Raw genomic sequence first — 21490 nt, 5'->3', positions numbered from 1 at the left:
AACTGATAAAACAGTAAAAAGACCAAATGTGATCCTCCATAACATCAGACATTTCCACTACAGTACAATTGGTGGGTATCTTATTTAACATGCTCCATGCCAGAAATAAAAAGGAACTTTTAAAATTAGTTATCTTAGGCCCTTAAAAACAATTTTGTAATTTCTAGTTGAATATCAACAAAAATGTTTGACAACATTCCTGAACATGAAAGTCTCTTTCTGAAATTGTTGAACAGCTATCCAAAACAGCACACACCTCTGACATGGTCACAGTATAGGGTCTCAGAGAGAAAAGTGTTCTTTCATGGCATAATGTGAGCATCAGGCTTATCTGTTGCCTCTGGAAAATTGTAAAAAGTTATAAAAGCACATGCAGGTCAGCAGTTCTGCAAACACCATTCACAGCTAACAGGCAAAAAAGTACTGATCTTGACTTCAAAGTCTTAAATATGTCACTGATCCAATTTCGATAACTTCACATGAGGGGTTATTTGCAGAATCAAACCTGAGCAACCAAAATTGATAAAATTCCTCAAGTGCATAGTGTTTGATGTTTAGGATTAAACGGATAGAAATCAGATTCTGAGCTAATCCATCGCAGCACATGATCAGCTAAAATGTATAAGTATAAATGAAAGCATTCAGTGACATGATTGTTTCTTCACCCCCATACAACCAGCTATAAATCTTAAGCTTAAGGGATAGACTAGAGAAATGGAAAAAGCTTTTTTTAAGATTTTTTTTAAAATTGTGCATGGTTATTCAAAGCAGACTTACAAAATCATCTTCCGAAAAGAGAGCATGCACTAATGCAGTGACCAGTAATGTTATTATTTTCCAGCTTTGAAAGCCAATTGCCACTTCAAGAAACAAAACAAACATTCCTCACAATAGAACTAATTATTTTTGGTGGTTGCAAAAAAGAGCACATTTCACTAAGCATATGCAGTACCAGACTTGAGGGGGTGTACATTATGAGCCCAGATAAAAGGCTGTGTATAATTTAAAATCACCACAGAAAAACAAGATGTGTTTTTCTAGGCACTGCTGTTTGACCACATACAATTTCATTTTTTTTCCTTTCTCTAACCACCAAGTATTTTTGAACAAACATGGCTTTTTGAGAGAAGAGGAGTGAATGTTTATTCAGATATTTTCTGTTATCACACAAGACTACAAAAGGAAAAAAATGAACACAGTCTTCCAGTCTTGTCACTCACTGTCTCTCTAAATTTTTACAAAAAAGGGGGCAGCATTCCATCGGCAAGAGAGCAGATCAATATGATGAGCTCTCTGCCAATGAATAAAACAAAACGGAGGGTCTTAACTACCTTATTTCCCCAAAACTCCAAACATTTACTGTCCAGAAAGCTCGTGGCCCACCCATTCATGACCTTGATAGCCAAGGAAATCATTACCCAAAAACTCCAAATTATCTGTTCTGTTGACAAGGCAAATAAAAGGGTCGGAGACCATTGTACCTGTAACCCTCTGACTTGGCTTAAATAAAGCCTTTCAGGTTACACTTAAAAAAAACATCAACTGCAGAGGGAACAGAGTGGGAGGTTAGAGTTTTTTTGCACATTGAGATCAGTGCATCCAAAAAGGCATTTCAAGGCAGTCTCTTTTAAGCCCATCATGACAAACAAGACTACATTAACAAACATTAATAAATAACAGAAGTTCTTCAACAAGGCTGCTATGAACAACATGGGAGACAGAGTCATGAGTCCCGAGGACAGAACAAAGAAGAGAACAGCAACATAAGCAATGAAGCAAAACTCACAAGGACTCTAAAAACGGGGGAGAAAGTCCTTAACTACCTTCACAAAAAGTCTGTTCCTACATAAAATTCCTCTGCCTTTTCTGCTCATTTATGCCCACAGGCTCCACTTAAATGATTTTGCTGTAAAATGCATATTTGACACCCACCAACCCTATAGCCCAAGAGACTTAATAGCTGAGGGCTTTAATTTATACAGATCACTACAATTTCCCACCAGGACAACGGAAAACGTTTTACATCATTTGGGCCAAAGAGACGCCACTTATTCCAAGTCTTTAAGCATTAGCTGATGGGGCAAAACCTTTTAATAACATTTCTATCAGCTGTATTACCCAACATCATAATGTACACCTGGACATAGCTACTTTTTTTTATCAGAAGTGGTAGCTTTGAAATCTGCTAAACAGCTGACCACTAGGTACAGTTGCTACAAGACACAATGACCCTAACTCAGGTTTCCTCAACACAAAAGAACTTCATGTTCTCGCACCACAAGCAGCTACTTAAAATATTTTGTTTCAGAGTGTATCTTTGAGAACAGTCATCATTTAATTAGAGCAACCACTCACAAATCCTTAGGTCAGATTGCCATTGTGTCTGCACATTTCCACTTTACAGCTCATTGTGACAGGAACGGTTTGGAAACTAATGAGTATGCTGTACTCAGGCTTCTAATTTTTTTTGTAATTATATCTTATTTTTCCAACCTTTATCCCTCAGACAGACAGGAGGGCAGCAAGAATTTCCAGGAAAATCTCTGAGAAACAAAGCTGGACCCTCTCAGAAACGGTCCAGTCTATCTAATGAAATCTAATTCTTCCCAAATGACCAGGGTCAGTTTTGTTTAATTAAAAGCTCAGAGCCAAGGCCTTTTCGTGAGTACGTGCGTTGCAGAAAGATTAGAGCACAATAACTCCTGACGCTACATCTGGTTTCAGTTACTTTTCTCGCTGACCTGTCTGCAGTTCACATCCATTACAAACTATCACTCATTCCCTCTTCTAGACCACTTCCCAGGTTAGATGCAGCTGCTCCTTTGACAAACAGATGTCTAATTGCTCAAACCAAGCCTGAAACATTTAAGGTCTGTTTTTCCATGGCCAGTGGTCTCTGGGAGATGTGGGTGTTCATCTCTGCGGTAGGTTTGAAAATCCAACAGGGCAAAAAGGGGGGGTTGGGGGGAGAGGGGTAGAAGTGAAATTGCTCACCCCAAACCTCCGCATCATATCCTAGTCGTATCCCACCATACCACAGACTTTTTTAGGGTATTCTGGATGCACCTGGTCTCGAGAGCCTGTTCAGCAGTTAGGCCTACAGTGTTCCTCTGCAACAGTGGTTCCACATGTGGTCATACATTCGAAAGCAGAAGGCTTTAAAGCAAAACTGAATTAAAAAAAAGTTACCGTGGTCGCCTTCAAAGTCATATTTAATATTCCATAACTTTTATAATCAGACCATTTCAGGCAATGTCCCTAAGCCAATGGAGTACATCATAAATCTCCTGAATCACACACAACCAGCAGGCCTCTTGGGTTTTCCTTGCGCGGCAGAAATGCACCAAGTTACTAAACTGGAATTGCAGAACCTCTGCCTTAAGTCAATGAGTTGCACCCAAAAACTACTGTACATGACCTCCTGTCGTTTTTCTAAATACACTCAGCATCAAAGTTTAATTGTAACTGCAACAAGCTCACAAAGTTAAGAGATAAATGATCATCTCTGTGGGAGACACAAGGTCTTTTTATGGACCTGACATGAAATGGTCAAATCCATTATGCTGAACAAGACTGCAGATGCCATCTTGCATGTCCCACAAGTGGTTTAGGTGCCACAAATCATCTCTGCCCATCTTGCAAATGTTCAATAGGGCTGAACATGGTATCTACATCATAACTGTCACATTCACAGTGTCTAAAAAAAGCCTTTGTTACACAAGCACCATTGTTCTGTTGCAATGTGATCTCATCACAATGAGTTTGCAGAGAGGACAGCAAGTATAGTCCTTGTACCTAATCAACATGGCACCATGCAATCAGGCGTCCATTCAAATCACTACAAATAGAATTCTGTAGCAATTAGACACTCCTAGCTGAAGGATCACACTTAGACCCCCATCGATCTTGGAAAAGCATTGAGACACTTGACCTCCCAGGTTGTGGCCTATCATTGATTACAAGTGTTTGGTTTTAATACCCCACTAGGTGAGGAAATGCTAGCTATGAGCACCCTAGAGGGCAAATGACTTAGTCCAACCTTGAACATATCGATGACTCAAAGTTATTGATCTCTTCATAGCCATATTGGTTCCTTTCTGCTTCTGTTTTTCAGGAGGTTATACGTCTTCATCACTTACGTCGAATCCACTCTTTTTAATGAGGTGATCGACTGTTGTGCATTCAGGAGACTGACTACTGGATAACCAGTAAGCTGCAAATGACTTATTTTGATAAATATTCCAAATTTATTTTCTAGAAACAAACTTATTCTGTGCATCAAAATACGTGTATATCAACCATTTCTCTACACAAAAAGGTGTGGCTTTAACTTTTCAGAATTTCAGCAGGAATACATTTCTAATACGGCCCTTGCACATTAAAGCACAAAAGATTTACATCTTGACTGGGGGGGGGGGGACTACTGTTCTTTTCAGAGAAAGAACTCGAGGTCCCCTGGATCAGCTGGATACAAGCTGAGTGGCTACATAAAAGCAGGCGGGTTTCTTCAGAAAAAGCTAAAAGAGTTAAAGGAGAGAAAAGGGGCAGACGAACCGAGATCCTTACCCAGACTGGCAGAGGACCAAGGCTGTGAGGTTCCCATAAGATCTGCACACTCCAGTCGCTAACCTCACATTACAGAGTTCAGCCAGTATCGCTGTAATTCCAGTGACTAAAATAGAGCTTGCCATGCACAGTCTGGATGAATAAAGGGACAGCCATTCTTTTCCTGCGAACTCAACTCATTTCACGAGTCTCTTACAAGCAAGCAGACAGGATCAATTTTATTAATGCTCTTGGCTAATTGAGTTTAATTTGTATTGAAGGCTTTAAAGATGTATTGAGCCAGGGCGATGATTTGTGCTCAACAGTTACAAAGGCAATACCCTCGCTTTTTCCTTCTTCTCTCTGGTAAAAGCGTCCCCCCTCAAACCCTGCTCCACCCCCCTTCTACACTACCTGGGAATCAGACAAGGCAGCCAACTCCATCTCTGCAGCTCATTAGCTTTCAATGGAAATTGCCTACTGCCACAAGATTGAGCTTCAGGGAACACCCGAGCAGAAAGAGTGCAGATGAACTCTGAGCAGGTGGGACGAGACGGGACTTGGATTAAGTCTGGCAAGGGAAGGAGTTAAGGTATTCCACTTATCGAAGACGACAGTCAGGAGGTTACAGGCTTCTGAAGATGCTTAAAATTACATGCTTAAAATTCAAACTGCCAAAGGGACAGCACACAAGACCTCATCAAGAATAAGGAGTTGCAGTAATATCATTAATGTACTTCCTGGCCTTGCTGGTTCAATGAGCACCCTATGCTGCCTCTTCAATTCATGCTCAATTAGGCTTGTCAGGTCTTGTTGGGTAAATAAGGCTAAGAATTGGAAGGACCACAGAACCTAGGCAGTCTTTTAAAGATTGATAAGGAAGAGATTCTACAGAAACTCTCCCAGATGACAGAACCCTACTAATACTGTAAGAAGCTTCATTTATCACACAGGGCTTCATCTAGTATAACCTTTACCTGCGGCTTCTCACCAGAGGTGGCTCTGGGTGCCTATAGTGCACATGCACACACATCTCCTCACAGAGCCACTTTCGGAGCAGATGGAGCTGAGCAATCACTGAAACGGAAGAGCCCGAGAAAACACGGAACTCGTCTAACAATAAGAAATCGTCGGGGATGTGTGGGGGTGATGGAGAAGTCAGGCTTATGCAATCCCAATAACGAACACGGCAAGGGAAAGAAGTTTTCCTGACCGCAAAACAGAAGAACAGCTCACTGCAGAACAAGGCAAGACTGGTTTACAAGTTTACAAGCAAGGCATCTTGAAGGAAGCACCTGTGCAGGTTGACTCAACAACAGTCTGCTTCACACATCACACACACACCTTTGAACAGCCCCCCCCCAGTCTCCAAAGAAACAGTTTGGTCTCTCTGGTGGCCAATAAACAGCCGTGCAAAATTCGCACAACCTAGTTTCACACTCCTCTTTTTCTGTTTTACATTAGTTGTGAGGTTTGATCTAGCATTCCTGAGGACAACGCAGTAATCAAAAAAGGGTTAAAAAAAATGTCTGCATACATTGGGAACTGAGCTGGAAAAAAAATATGGGAATGTTTGTTGCCAACGGTTCCCATGGCAACCAATTTATTTTTAAACCATCTTCAGGATTACCCCACTACCACACAGCTGAAAGCATGGGAACCTTTAAAAAAAAAAAAAGAATTGTTTTTAAATTGGAAAGGGAAGACCCAAAGTATATTAAATGAAATCAGTCGTAAATGTTTAAAAAAAAATCACGTGTACATAAAAGCTTTCATATAAGAAACTAGAGATACCAGTGGACTGAACTACCTGTGAAAGAGAGAGGAGTTAGGGTGCGTTTCTCTTCCTCCTTGTTACAAAGCTGTGGAAAGCCAGTGCAGAATAACCCTCTCTGAACAGAAGAGCCCAGAACAGGCCCTCTGTGCTGCTCTGACAGATGACACAGGCAGGGCTCCTGGCACGGTCTCCTTGCAGGAGAGACCTGCACACCAGGTGACATCGCAGGACCCTGGTGCCCTGCGGCCACACTGACACAGGCAGCCGGCCGGCCAGCTCAAAACGCAGCAGGGCCTGGCCCAGGCACCATCCATCTTCACTCTCGCCTTTCCCTTGTGCTTGTGGCACGCAGTCTCTCCCAACAGCACACAGTTCCATGCAAATGTTTTCCTTGAATAGGAGTGGGACTGCTAATCTTATTTCACATCAAGTCAGAATTACTGCAAGGAAAAGAAAATGAAAAACCATTTTTTTAAAAAAACAATGCGCTCCAGTCTCCTCAAACGTCTGTTGTTCAGTTGCAATACCCTGAAAGCATCTTAATTTTTATTTGGATGAGTCCTTAAAACTCCATCCTATTTAGCACTCAATCACACTGCAAACATATTTGCAACTGTCACAGATGTCTTATTTCTGTACATCTCTAAGTCATCTAACACTACACAAAATGTTTTAATTTAATAGTCTACTGCAACTGAGGCAGGAAGAATAGTATCGCCCCTAACCCCCTTTATCAATTGTGAAGAAACATTATGATTCTTGCAAGTCGAAATATCTCTGAATTGAATGCTCTCATTTGTTACTGTTTTCTTGTTGCAAGGAGTTTATAAATCTTTCCTACCAATCAATTCTCATTAGCGATACTTTTACAAAAGCTATGCTCTCGGCTGCCATTGCTTTTACAAAAAGCAAGCCGTGTCATAACAAGGAAAGATCCAATCCATTAACTAAACATGTACTTCAACAGGGACTCTACAGATGCACTTTCCCGGAAAACAACGGCTGGTGTTTAATTGTCAAGTACAGCAGACATACAGTGTTCTAAATACGATACAGAGTCTCTTTTCAACTATAGAATTCAAAGAGTGGAAATGGCTGGAGGCTTTCAGGATAATTACGCTATTACAATGATGCTAAAATTTTCTAATAAGAAAAAAACGCATGACCCCCACGACACACAAACTCATGGTTAGCTCTTCAGTGGGATTTTTCTCTTAACAGGAACTGTTTCAAAACCCAGGTCATATTATATTGGAAAAAAAACACTGCTAACCACAGCTTTCAAGAATGAAAAGAGTAGCCCAGTTCTGAGAATTTCTGACATCCTCTTTAATGTGTGCTCACATCAGGGCTCTACTGCAACAACAATTTCTACTTCTGCATCTGGGTATATCCAATCAACAAGGAATTTAAGAAAAATCCAAAAGGGTGAAATGAAGTCATGGTCGTAGGAAGATGGCTATTTGAGTTTCTTTTAGCTGGCTGAAGCCTCTGTCATCTGGCATCTTATCTCCGCATTTATCAAGTTACAGGCTCAGTATCATCAACAGAGCCCACTAACCTCTTGTGATTCCCCTTCCTCATAAGAAATAATCCTACAACGGTAAGTCTTAAACAAATACAAATCTTACCTTTATTTCACCATGACAATTAATGAATATAGGACTAGTAAAGGACTAGTAAAGGACTAGTAAGCACTGCTGGCCTAAATTCTCTGCATAGTCCAGCAGTCTAGAATTAGGCAGTCACTCCAGTTTAGTCTCAGGAGATCAGACAGCAGGAATTATATATAAAGAAACTAATGGGGGGAAAAAAATCTTTTTCTGAAGAGGAAGATCGCAGAAAGGAAAGGGTGCGGGAGGGCAGTTCTTTCAGATGTGCTGTAATGGCTTTGCTGTGCTCTGAATTCTGGCAGCTCCACTTGAAGCTATATCCTCCCTCTCTTCAAGAGCATCTACAGGGAACTGCGAACACAGGTTTGTTAACACACAATCCACACAGCCTCTAATTATTCTAAAACACTGGCTTTGTACCAGCAAGGGGTTATTATAAGAACACATTCTGCTGCACTCACAGCGGCATCGCCTTCGATCAGGAGTTTTTCAACAAAAGGCTGGAGCAGGAAGATGCAATTACACGGCCTCAGGGGAGCAGTGTGGAGCTCCAGGTGAGCAGGTGTGCAGATCGACATGTCCATTACCCCCCCTCACCCATCCTTAGCATATCTCCGCACTCCAGCGGCCCCGAGGGTAGAAGAAACATCTTGGACAGGTGCGTGTTCAAAAGGTCCCACTCTGTTCCCCCTCCTCCAACTCCGGTACTGCACAGCTCACAGCTAACTAGTCTGCAGCTTTCCAGGATGCCCAACGAGCTAGCTGGCCTGACTCCTCCGTGTTATGCTCAAGGGAAATTCAAATGAAAATCGATCATCAAGGCAGACTACAACTATGGATCTCCAGCTGCCAACAGTCTTTTCGGATCTCCTTCGGTGCAGAGGGGTGTTGCCAAATCGGGGAAAATGGTGGAGGCAGCTTGCCGGCCCCAGCACCTAAAATATGCGTGTGAGGATTTGAGCTAGACAACACAAAATATACAACCACGCCACCTCCAAGTACCTCTGCAATTAAAACAACTCGGCTGTTCTGTCCTTCAATAAAAGAAGGACATTCCGTGCCACTACACTGTGCATACAGCAGCTCATCTCTCTCTCTCAAAAGAACAGATCCAGGAATGGGCCCATTCCTGAACTCGTCATAGAATCTAAACAAATCAAATAGGCCCTGGCACTAAGCTTTTGCAATGTTTGCTAAAATTCAATCAGGTCTATGACAACTAATTTGTCCCTAAATAGGGGGAGTCCTACGTACGGCATTTAAACTCAAGAAAATAAAATCTACGTGTTTATAGCTGTAGTCCGTGATCCAGGAATTTTGTCCAATCTTTTCACACTTCAATTAAACACCTGTAGAACCCGTGAAACTTCTGTGGACGCCAAGCCATTACATTTTCATCCAAACCCAATTTGGGAAAAACAGAAACAGTTGCTTCCTTAACGCTGGGGAACACAGACCTGTTCGATTGCGTTATCACATTAACAAAGGCCTGCACACAATGGAAGCATTAGAAAGGCAGACTAACCAGTAATTCTGCACAGCAGACTATGTTCCAGGAACACCTTCTGAATCACATAAAACAAAGCGTTCAGGTTTAAATTTTGCTTCCTATTTAAAACAATTAACTTCAGTTCAACAGAGTGACAGCTCCATTGTTTGGGTCACAGTTTCCTCTCCAAGTTTTACACACATGATTCTGTCTTTAGAAAAGAAAATGACTTTCTCCAGCAACTGCACTGAAGGAGAAACGCACGAATCCCACTAGGCAAGATTCAGTGTAACAAGGTGTGCAGTCTGGATGTGTTCCAGCACCCCTGTGCACAGAGTAACCCCCCCACAGCTACCAGCACTCTCTTGGAAGAAGAAAACACTGTATACAGTTCCTGTCCACCTTTATCTTATCACCACTCTGCTCATTACCATAATCAAATTAGCTTGCTTATCACAACCACTGCTGGATCTCCTTATGGGGCATCTCGCTTTTCCGCATGTCCCCGATTTGTATGTCGATGTTATGATTTCCTTAATGCAAAGTGTTCCTGTAAGCAACGCACAGGGGGGCTAACAGTACTGTAAGTGTTACAGGGAGGTCACTGGCATATTAAGGCTTCATTTGTGGGACTCACTCAGCCATGTCTGTGGAATGATCACACTCATGAGCAGCAGATTCCCTTTGGAATCTTTCTACAGGTGAGAAATATCAGGCAATGGACACTGAACTCTGGGCAGGAGTGAAAAGGACAATTTTCATGCTAGCAAATTTGTGTCAAGACCCCTAATAAAACTACAAACTTTCAGGCATCAAAGACACTCACTTTTCACTGCTAAATAGTTTTTTCCAAAGTCATTTATTTGAAAGAAAATGTACCTTAACCATTTCGACATTAGACATCTGCCTATGTTAAGTCCACAAAGCTCCTTTGCTTCTATGACCAAAAAAGCTCTTTAAATAACTATTGGGAAGGAATCGCTAGAACTAGAAAATTGTCAACTTTAGCAAAATGACATGCAAGCAAAGATGGTGTGACCACAGACACGGTGGGTTGTTTTGTGGTCATTATTGTGAAAACAGGGTTTGCTACCATTTAAAGACCTGCAGTTAGGCTTGCACTAGTTTGATGCAGACCTACATGAAGAAAAAAAAGACTGCAGTTTATGTTTAAAGGAACAGTTTATTTTCTAGAAGGATAAAGTATAATGAACTATGTACAAGTGATAGGCCCATGATGGAAAATGCCATCTTGGGTTTTATGATCATAAGGGACCCTTGCTAAAATAAACGTGCAGTGTCAAGATGTATCCCAACATCTGCTGTAAGAAATTCTCAGCAACTGCAATAATACAAACTGTGCAATTTTCCTGTAGAAACACGAGAGGTTTTTCACTGACAGCATTAAATTACCACTTGGAAAATATTAAGATTCGTAAACTGAGTTGTCAGATATTCTTAAACGGATAGCAACCCACCACATCACAGAGGCCATACAGTTTCAAGCAGAGAATTTTTAAAATTACTATTGAAAAGGTAAAAACATTTGGTAACTGAACTAAGCTTAAGTTTGTAGTGCATTGGTCAATGCAAGTCTTAAGTTAACTGACCACGTGCTGAACTATGGAAGCTTTTCACATTTGGTAGAGGATTGTTTAACAAAAACACTTCATTTTTGGGAATTACTAAAAGTAGGCACAGAATTTCAACACCTCTTTCATAAACAATGCCAAGAGTAACAAAGTAAATTCCTCTCCTACATGAACTTGACAGTTGTGCTGGCCAAGGGGGAGGGGTGGAGTTATCTGGGATCCGCTATGTTGACTGTACAGACTGTCCCTCTTGCGAGCAGAGGCCTGGGTGCGAGCCAGTGGTGGACGGATTACGAAACGCTGTTTTGGAAAGACTAAGAAAAAGGGTTAGGGAAAAGACCCATTATAAAAAGCAAGACAATATTTTTTTTGCTCCTGTTCTCTTCTGCAAGGTCTGAGCGTGATTTAATAAATAAGCTAGTCTGACTTTTGCGTCTTTCACACCCCTGTGCAACCACACTAACTGCAGAAAGCTCCAATTACGGCCTTCAAGAAGCCCATCATTCGCTTGTTGTAAATTTCAATCAAGACAGTCAATCTCTATTAGCGGTGGAGAGACCCCACGAAAGTTTGTGGCTGAAAAGAGAAGATGGTGAGACAGCAACCATCAGGTGACACAGAAAGTCATGGAAAGGACACATCTGGCTGCTCCCGTGAAACAAACCGCCAGCTTCCGAACAAGAGAAGGAAGCACACATGAGCCCAGCTGTATCCGCCTTTAACAATTACCCCACACAGGCAAGGATCAAGGGGAGACAGCTTGCTGCATGCAGACGTACACCTTAAAACACACCCTGTGTCTGTCAAAAAAACAGCACCCCACTCTCACTCAGTGGAAGCATCTAGCACAACATCACACAGGCAGCTGTTTCCCTGTTCCAGCTCCACATTCCCCACAGCTGCTTCCCCACACCTCCAAGCCCCCTGTCAGTGACCTGCCAATTTCTACATTTTAATGAAATGTCTTCCATGTAACTATCTGTGCAGTAGTTCCCAGGTGAAGCACAAGAACACAGGATCTGAATAATACCACATTGTTGGGCTTGCTGTATACCTGCAGGACTGAGCTTATTCTTCCCTAACAAAAGATCAGCAGAGACCCACCACACCTTAGACAGGAGAATGGACCTGTGACAGGAGCCGTGTGGGAATTTTATTCGGGGTTATTTCTCTCAGCCCTGCTTACTAACCACTGATGACTTCCTATACCTTTAGACAGCACAAAAAAACAACTACTGTGTGGCACTGAGGTTACTGCAGTCAATTAAAGCAAACAAGTTACATGGGCCACAAAGCCTCCTATTATGTCAACCTTGTAATTCTCATGTTCAGTCAAATATTGTGACAGTGTCCCCTTAGATTTATGCATATCCTTGTTTACAATGTGTATTTTTACCTAATAAACAGCAACTGTGGCAAGACAGCTACAGCAGCTGCTGTTATACATAAGCTAAGCTGTCAGGCAGAAATGAAATACTTGACTGGACCGAAGTACACAGCTCCGTGGCTCAGGATCTGCACCTGTGGCTGGAAGGTTGCCGGATCGCATCCCGCGGCCGGCAGAGGAATCCTACTCTGTTGGGTCCCTGAGCCCCTGAGTTGAACCCCAACTGTTCCAGGGGTGCTCTGACCCCAAGATTCTCTCCTTGTCTCTCATGGAAAGCAAGCTGGGGTATGTGAAAAGAAATTCCTAACACAAGAAATTGTATATGGCCAATAAAGTGATCTTCTTACAGAACCCTTCATGAGTTCAGAAACAACTAGCAGAAGGACAGGGGGAACAAGTGCAGTCTTCATCCGTCTTCTCCATTACAAGCCCTCGATTCACCAACATCTTTGCAACCTTAAACCGAAAAATGAACAAGCGTGGCCTCTCCCAGGCTTTTAATTGCGACTCCACACATTACTATTTATAGAGCGTTTGTCTTCAAAACTCAAATTATACCTGCTTCCTTTCTGCTACAGCAACAGGAAGCATGCGTGCCTCCATGCATGGTAATTTACTCGACAGCACATGGCAACATACACATTTAATGAACTCTGCCACACCACTGAACATTGAAGACATGCAGTTACAGACAGGCCGTAAGAGACAGGAAAAGGGCTGTTACCACAGACGTTTGTAAACAGAATAATTCCACTCCTGCCCTCAAATAAACACAAAAAAACACCATAAGAACTTGTAGGACTCAGAAATAAATTGTGTTAAGCCCACCCAAACGGTTTCACTCGTCCAACACTGTATGGGTTTGCCATCAGCTAGCAGGAAAGATGAAGAGTAAGCCACTGAACTAGCCTTCTGTTGGAGATTAGAAACTAGCCCACTGAATCCCCAGGCACCGATTCCAGTTCTCCTTCTCCCTTTCCTCACATAAGAAGTTCTTAATCATTGGTTAAAAGCTTCTGTACATGCAGATGGCATTCCTGCACCAACCCCAACCCCCCCACCCCATCTGCTCCCCTGTTAATCTGCTCCAGATCTCCATGACATTCTACATACTGTTCAAACACTGGAACCAGGAAGGACTGCAAAACATTTCAAAGAAAACAAGAGATGCGTTTTGTGTTTCCACAAGAGATATCAATTTCGAACAGCCCGTAGCAAAACAAGTTTATTCCTGTTGGATATTGTGTTGCAGGAAAATATACTGAAATTACTAAAGACAAACCCAAAGTTAAGTAAACACTCACATAAAGCACTTTATGTTTTTTTTTTTAAAGTGACAACAAAAGGTCTTAACTTTTCCATGAGGCTCAAGTCAAAGCAGGCGTTTAAAAAAAAAAACTCAAGCGCTTTCAGAGCAGTCTTTGAAAAGATACTTGAAAGGCAATCTGACCGATTCGAGCATATTCAAATTTGCACAGCTGTAATTGTGCACATGCTACCCCATGGTCTTGCTTTAAACGATCTGCTTACACTTTGGATTTCATGTCAAAAGAGTGCTCTGACTGATCAACAGGACTGCCAGGTGAAGTGGCACCGGCTGGCACAAGCTTGCAATACTCAAGCTGAGGTACTGTCAGGCGGACGAGGCCTTTCGCCAGCGTTTCTCCTCTTCTGAACACACTGGACAGCCACCTCGCATACAAGACACTCGCTGGAGGAGTGCTCCGGGCGTGTGTCTGCGTCCATGGCAACAAAGCTCCGCTGCTTCCAATACAATCATCCCTAGTTCGCTACCAGAGCTCTACTCCTAGAAATGATCAGGCGGGATGAACGCGTACATGCAAATGACGCACTTGAACAAAACTGATCGCCATGACCCATGCCTGGCCTCTGATCAGCATGACTTCTTTCTCCCCATTCTCACCTAAAGCCGATTTCTTTCTGCACAACATTCCCGGGGAAAGGCTTCGAATGCGCTTATAAGCATTGCTCCTTAAGGCACGACAGCGCAGTCACACAAAGTTAACAAAGATCACAATGGGGGAAAAAGCCTAAATAAAAGTAGAACAAACCACTTAATCTGCTGTAGGAAAACAAGTAGTTCAACCGGCCTGGGAAATAGCAAGACTATTAAGATTGACCTCTAGCAGCCACAAGCTTTTTTGCTTTAATTCAAAAAGGGGGGGAAAAAAAAAAAATCAATCTTCTCCGAGACTGAACATTTCAGAAAGGTATATAAAGAGAGCTCTAATCAGAGGTAAATTAACCTGAAGATTTCACGCCTACAGCACTGGAAATATTTTCCTGGTTCAGCACTTTCCTATACACTCCATATTTGGGCAGGAGAGGAGGGAGTGAACTGAAGCGTCGACTCACATTGCCATGGTTGATGAAGCCATGCTTCCTGGCGATCAGGTCAGCCTGCTCCATGCCCCCTGAGATGTGGACAGCCCACGTGTTTGTGTAAACCTTCGGTTCCGTGGGCGGCCTGACCGCGGAGGCCAGAAAGACCAGGAGAGTCCCAAACAGCAGCAGCAAAGCCAGTCGGAGATCCATCGAGAGGTGTTGCAGGTCTCCAAACCCTCGTGTTTCCAATATAAGAAGCTCCTACAACCCAGCTACCTTCCAGCTAGCCACCTCTGCGCCGGGCACATGTAACCACGCAGGCTGATCAGCACACAGATCACCTAGGAAAAAAAACAAAACAAAAGGCAAGGTTAATATAGCCCCTAGGCACATACGCACAACTCATTTCCTCCATCTTTACTGACCGCTAGGTATATATATGTGTGTAAAGGTGAAAAACGTTCATAAATTACGTGCATCTCAGCCTGAAACCTTAAATGTCAGGCCAGCACACTAAAAGAAAAAGTTCAGTTTATTTCCCTATTAGCATCCAGAATGCCCTTGCCCTGCACAATAGAGATGGATCACAGATTAGAGCTCGTTTTTTCAGTAGCAATAAGCCCCGAGACAACTCTTGCAGCTATCAGCAGCCAGGGATTCATTAAAAAGCAAGAACGTGGCAATAAAAACACAGAAATGTACAATCTTGGTATCGTCAGAGCAGAAAGATTGACTAAATTAGACTTGTCTGATAAGAAGTGAGAAACATTAGCAATCTTATAAACCCAGACTAGCTTACTGTAAAATGGGCGTTTGCTGAATATTTCCATTAAACTGTTTAATGCATCTGTGCTCCTACATTTCTACAAAAAAAAAGCCAAATCACAAGTATTATTTCCAGAGGAGGAGGAATAGGAGGAGCTCCACCTAAAATACAAATTATTTTATACTGTTTGTGGTATGTTCAGGCAACATTACAGGCACGGAGACATAATTTTCTGATTTTCAACAGCTCAGGAACTCGGTCAAAACAGAAACGCATTCACACAAGAGCCGTTCCACTGACTTTGTCAGTAATGTGAACATGCTCCTAAACTTGAATAAAAAGGAAACGCTCACAAAAAAATGCATCCTTCACCTGAACAAGAAGACTTGCCATTTTGCGAGATTCTCAAATTACCTCCAAGAGCTACAGTTAATTTTTCATAGCCTTCTGGGGAGGATATCCTCGTGAAAACAAAAAGTAAATCCATGTCAAACTATAAATATTCAGTTTCCATAAAATGCAACCACAACCACTGTCACTTCCTGGATATTTCCCTCATGTCAGAAAACTGTGGAGTAACGGAAGTCCCTTCTCATACATTATTACTCCCAGCTAGCGAATCCTTCCTGCTGGGGTTCCAAGGACTGAAAAACTTTGCTCACTTGTTCAGACTCTGAAAGATCAGGATGAAAAAAACATGGTCTTCAACCATGTTTATCTAAACCACAGCCACTTTTTCCACACATTTGCCCATTTAAAAAAAAAGCTGTGTTTTAAGAGTCAAGATAAAACACTTTTGGGAATACGGACAGTGAAAAGACCTGGACGGCAGAAAGTCACTGGCTTGATATAACAACATTCAGGCACTTTTTGAAGATGTTCAAAATGAGTACCTCTGCTCATATCCTACCATCATACTGTGGTAGAGAAAGAAGAAACACTACTACAAAACATATAGCTGCAGGAAAATCTCAGTCAAAACGTAATTCTGTCATAACACAATAGTTTCCATTTTAATTGAGTACATTCAAAGCTGTAATTTGCACCGGTGTGTGATCCAAATTTTAAAGAAAACAAAACCTCAAAAGATGAGCTCCTGATTATGCACAGGAAGTCATTCAAAAACTTAATTTCCTTTCCTGTTGATAAGAAGTAACCTAATTTTAAATGCTGTTCTAAAGGTTCAAATATGGTGTTCAGTTTTGGTTTGCATATCACAAAAAAGGACATGATATCTTTAGAACAGAAAAGCAACAGCTATGGTTCCTGGTCTCAGTGGATTTTCAGAAATATATAAACTCTTAAGCAGTATAGACTGGATCAAACCAGGAAGCAGAACAAGGACACAAGGTCTCTAATGGATGGAGAACAGGGGATGTTTCTTTGCATAGAGTAGTGGATATTTAGATCCAGCTTCCTGGTCAAGTGGGTAAAGCTCAACTAATTCAAGAAAAGCAATTAAAACAATTACAACAGACAAGATGGACTGAGCAACATTTCTTAAGGAGGATCCTCAGCTTAACTGTCAACGTGGCAAAGCCTTTCACTGAACTTCACTGGAACTGGATGTTATAAAGAAGCTAAACATCAATAGAGGCTCATTTGTTTAGAGGTTAAAAAGTACAGGGGAGGCCACTCAGCCCATCTAACCCATTTGGTAGCTGAAAATAATCTACTAATTACCAAAGAAGCTGGATGGGCCAAAGAGCTTTCTCATGTTCTTTAATGCTGCTCTTTCAAAAAAACATCCATTTTTATTAGAAAGCCATTCATACCAATGAGGGTCACGGCAAACCAGGCCTATCCTGCAAGCACAGGGTGGGACAGAGCACATGACTGCTCCTGAACCTATAATTACTCAGACACAGAAAGGACAGAGACAGCAAAAGAACAAAGCATAGATTGTATTTTTTTTTAAAATACAGTGCTTGTTCCCTTCGAGATCAAGCACTGCTGGAATGACTCCTCTTCCTGCAGGGCAGGGATTATGAGAAATCCGAAGGAAAGCAAAGTGATCGGCAGCCCTCTTTCAGTTCGATTTAATCAAAGACCGAAGCACATCAAACTGGATCTGCAAGGAGAGTTCCTCAGGGGAGCCTGCACACAGGAAAAAAACTTCCCAGGAAAATATGCTAACTGCACAACCTCAGTTTTGGAGCAAATCAAGGTCTGAAACAACCCTGCTGTTAACAGAGGACAGCAGGAAGCTTGTCTGAAGTCCACCACTAGATGGGACATGTTGGCACCTATGGTAAAATGTGCAGATTAAAACGCCCCAAAAAATAAACTGCCATCAACATTAAGGTGGAGAGGACTAGACATGCAGGCGAGTGTACAGAACATGTCATAAAGCAGGCTCTCATTAGAGCACACATTTAAGCCAAAAATAGCAAGCCTGAGTACAGCAGTGAGCCCTGGAGTTAATGGCACAGTCAGAGGGAACAGCTGGCCTAGATCTCTTGCTCCTAAAACCTACGGGGAAAAGAAAAAGGCATTCCTACAACAGAAGACATGCAAAGACACCCCAGAAAATCACACTTAAATATCCCAAGAATATTTAAAAATCACAAGCCATAATTAATTTACAAAACGTGGAGAGCCAACACCAAAGCAAACCAAGTTCATCAATAAACATGCTTCACTCCAAATGGATCTCATGTTTTTCAGTAAAAAGATGCAAAGACTTAGGTCTGAGCACCGCACGCACTTCTTCACAACAGGTCGCAGAACACAAACCTAGCAGCTGCTGAAAGACTGAATAAGACGTCTCACTTACAGAGAAAACAGCACTTCATTACACAGCTAATGAAAAAGAAACTATTTTTAATAGCTTGGTCATTTGCACGTGTCATGGGAAGAGGGATCGCAGAGCCTCCAATAGAAACAAACAAGCTAAGATCTTACATCATAAAGTCAGGACAAAAACAGCAACTAGTCTTCAGCTGCTGTAAATCCAATTGATTGTGGTGAATGTTTGCTCAACAGAGGAACAGTTTGACGCTCGAGTGCCAGTATGTTTTTAGGTAACAGTTTAAGAAACACCTGCCTCACAGTGTAAATTGGTTTATTCTTTCCCCACTTACTTCCTGCAACAGAAGAAGTTCCACTTCAGCAGTGATAAAAAAAAAGGTTTTACAAGATACTGCCTATAGGCTCCATCTCCCTCTTAATATTATATCCCACCATACATGAATTTGTGCAGCCCTGTACACATGGTATTTCTGCAGATATTTACTATAATGAGTCTTCATCTTGTACTGGATTAGAATTAAATAAGTCCAGGACTATTGCTTGCGTTGGTGTATGAAAACCATAACCCTCGTCTAATCAATTAAACATTTATAAAACATTTCTGCTTTTTTTAGCCAGACAGTAGAGAGATAGCACTGCCTGAAGTAAATGTATCACAGAGGAAAGAGGACATACACAGCACAGTCTACTCATAATGAGCTTCTTAGGTACTGAATCTACCCAATGCATTATACTTGCAGCATTTGGACACGAAACACCTAACCACTTAAATCAGTCAATAAGTGCAATCTACCGATAGTTACAAAAATGAATGTCGCTAGAGATTGAAGGAAAGTAATCTAGCAGCATAGTAAAATGATGCATGCTGTTCTGTTGCTAAAGCATTAGACCTGTTCTAGGGAGTGCTGATTAATAGATTTGTTTTTGAGCAAGCAAAGTCCACAAGATAGAAATATTTTTCCAATAAGGCCACTGCCAGTAAATAAACTTTTAAATGACTCAGAAGCTATGCAGCCTGCACTTAACCACAACTCAGATATACAAAAGTAAGGCATGCAGTAAGCTACCTTGTATTGCAGGTCCCAAGCTGAACCCCAGCAGTGAACCACAAACAGATCACAAAATGCACAAGCAGCACTTTAGCATTTCAAGGACTTTGTTCTGCCAGTTGTGACAGACTCCACTGCTATCAGTGCAACACCACACAAGACCATACCACTGGTGGAGCCCAGCCTCGTGACTGGCCCGTGGCAAAGATAGGCCTTTACTGCCACTCCTGCAGCACAGAGAGCACTGACGCAAAATAACTGCTTACCTGCTCCCCCTCCTGCATGTCTGACTAATTAACAACCAGATAACATAAGGAAGAGCTTTTGCAGATAAAAGGCAACTCAGGCCACAGTGCTTAACATTTTGAACACGTCAACCAGTGTTCAGCAAAAGTAAGAATGTTAAACATATGTACAGGAACTACAAACCGACTAGATTTATGTGGCCAGAAATAAGTAACACACAATAACTAACTTTTAGATTTTAAGCTTAAAAAAAAAACAACCAGAGAAACGGTGGGATTTCTGAACGATTTTTCCTTGTTACAACAAAAATATGCTTAAAATCAAACTCTCCAGGGAGTAAGCAAAACCTCTCTCTCCTTGACTGGTCGAAGCTGGAGCCGAGACTTTTCAAACCAGTCTATCTGTGATCCAGTCATACCAAGCAGAAAATCTTCTGCAGCAAAATGATTCAAATTGTTTTCATTCCCCAATTAACATTTAGTTCCTAAAACCTCAACTATACATCATATACCTTATTGCAAGACATTTTCTATCTATTTCATCCAATTCAGGCTCAAGGGAGAACTAGAGCCTATCTCAGCAAGCAAGTCAGATAGCGGTAAAAATCTTCAGTATTACCACAGATATGGAGAAGGATTTTCATACAGTGTGTGTAATACATTAATGGCAACATTACCTTAGTGTCAAACTAAAGTTTTAGACTGCAAAAGATTGAGTAAGCTATAGCACTCCCTAAACCTATTTTTCTTGTGAAACAGACCAACACGCCAGGCGCGCCAGGCTTATGAAATGCGTTTTGAAAAAACAGATCTGGTATTCGCAATGTGAAAGTTTTACAGCTGCCAACAATTTTATTCCCCACAAATATGAAATCATTTCAATGCAAAAGAGCAGGTTCATCTCCTTCCCCCCCCCAGCTCACACACTCCACAACAAACCCTCTCACCCTTACAGGTCAGGGCAACAACATCCCCGGACAAGCTGGAGAGCACTGCCTGAGTGGTCTACAAAGAAACTCAAACTCAACTCTGTCGAATAATTCATCGATTCTTTATACAGCGTACAATTTGCGGCTCGCTTTGCGCTTTAATTTCTTTCTTTTTTTTTTTAATCTGGACACAAAGGTCAGATCTCGGCTTCCATTTACACAAGGAACCTGTTACAGACAATGAAGTGCTGGGGTCAGCTCACCTGTGGGGTCCTGTTCAACCGTCTGGAGAGCAAGGCAGTGAGCAGGCTGAATGAGGCACAGGGCAGATTGTGATGCACACTTAACCAGCTTGTCTGACTTGTGCATTCCACCTCGCTTCAAACTGTACCCGCCCTCCGTGACCTCATTCTACAGCCCTTCCAGCTATAGAGAGGCTCACACACATTCCGGGCCAGCCACAGAACACACCCGCCAGGGGAGACAGATTGTTAATAATATTTCCATGCTTGGAGTCAGCCTTGGAGGAAGGCCATGCAAACTGACAGCAATCAAACTGCATTCAGCACAAATAAAACTACAGAGAATCTTAACCAACTCCCCCCCCCCCTTAAAAAACAAACTCTGACTTAGGCAGCTGGGGAATGTTAAACACAAACTATGCAGTATATAATGATTTACTGAATTGTTATCAATTCGTTTTTAGAAGCGTTTGTATGGGGAGATTATATTCTTGTAATGAGTGTAATTTTTATATATCAATCACAGTAATTTACATAAGTTGTTCTTGGTTCTAGAAATAATAGAAAACTAACAAAAAACTCTACAATCAAGCCGTTCCCGAACATGAAACACGTAACATGAAAAGTGAAGATGTGAATATAAATTTGTCCTTGGCTGAAACGCCGTTACACACCCTGTAGAGCTGAGGAAAACCTTTCCCCGTCAATCTAGCATGTCACTCTCCTTAACAAGCAAGACAGTGTGTCCCAAAGGGCTTA

General features: G+C 41.8%; 1 protein-coding gene across 2 annotated transcripts in view; it reads right to left on the bottom strand.

Annotated features, from left to right (window-relative positions):
* LOC148831637 (furin-1-like) overlaps window positions 1-21490 on the bottom strand; it is a 103266-nt gene that overhangs the window by 77920 nt on the left and 3856 nt on the right. For both annotated transcript variants that reach the window (XM_088921533.1, XM_088921532.1), the window contains exon 2: window positions 14780-15090. In XM_088921533.1, the coding sequence (XP_088777659.1) occupies window positions 14780-14959 (180 nt within the window). In that variant the 5' untranslated portion in view covers window positions 14960-15090. The remainder of the gene's footprint in view (window positions 1-14779; window positions 15091-21490) is intronic.

This window comes from Atractosteus spatula, chromosome 7, assembly GCF_055471065.1.
Source record: "Atractosteus spatula isolate fAtrSpa1 chromosome 7, fAtrSpa1.hap1, whole genome shotgun sequence".
In the NCBI taxonomy this organism is placed as follows: Eukaryota; Metazoa; Chordata; class Actinopteri; order Semionotiformes; family Lepisosteidae; genus Atractosteus; species Atractosteus spatula.
The sequence above is the reverse complement of the archived record's forward strand: the minus strand, read 5'-3'. Positions and strand labels throughout refer to the sequence as shown.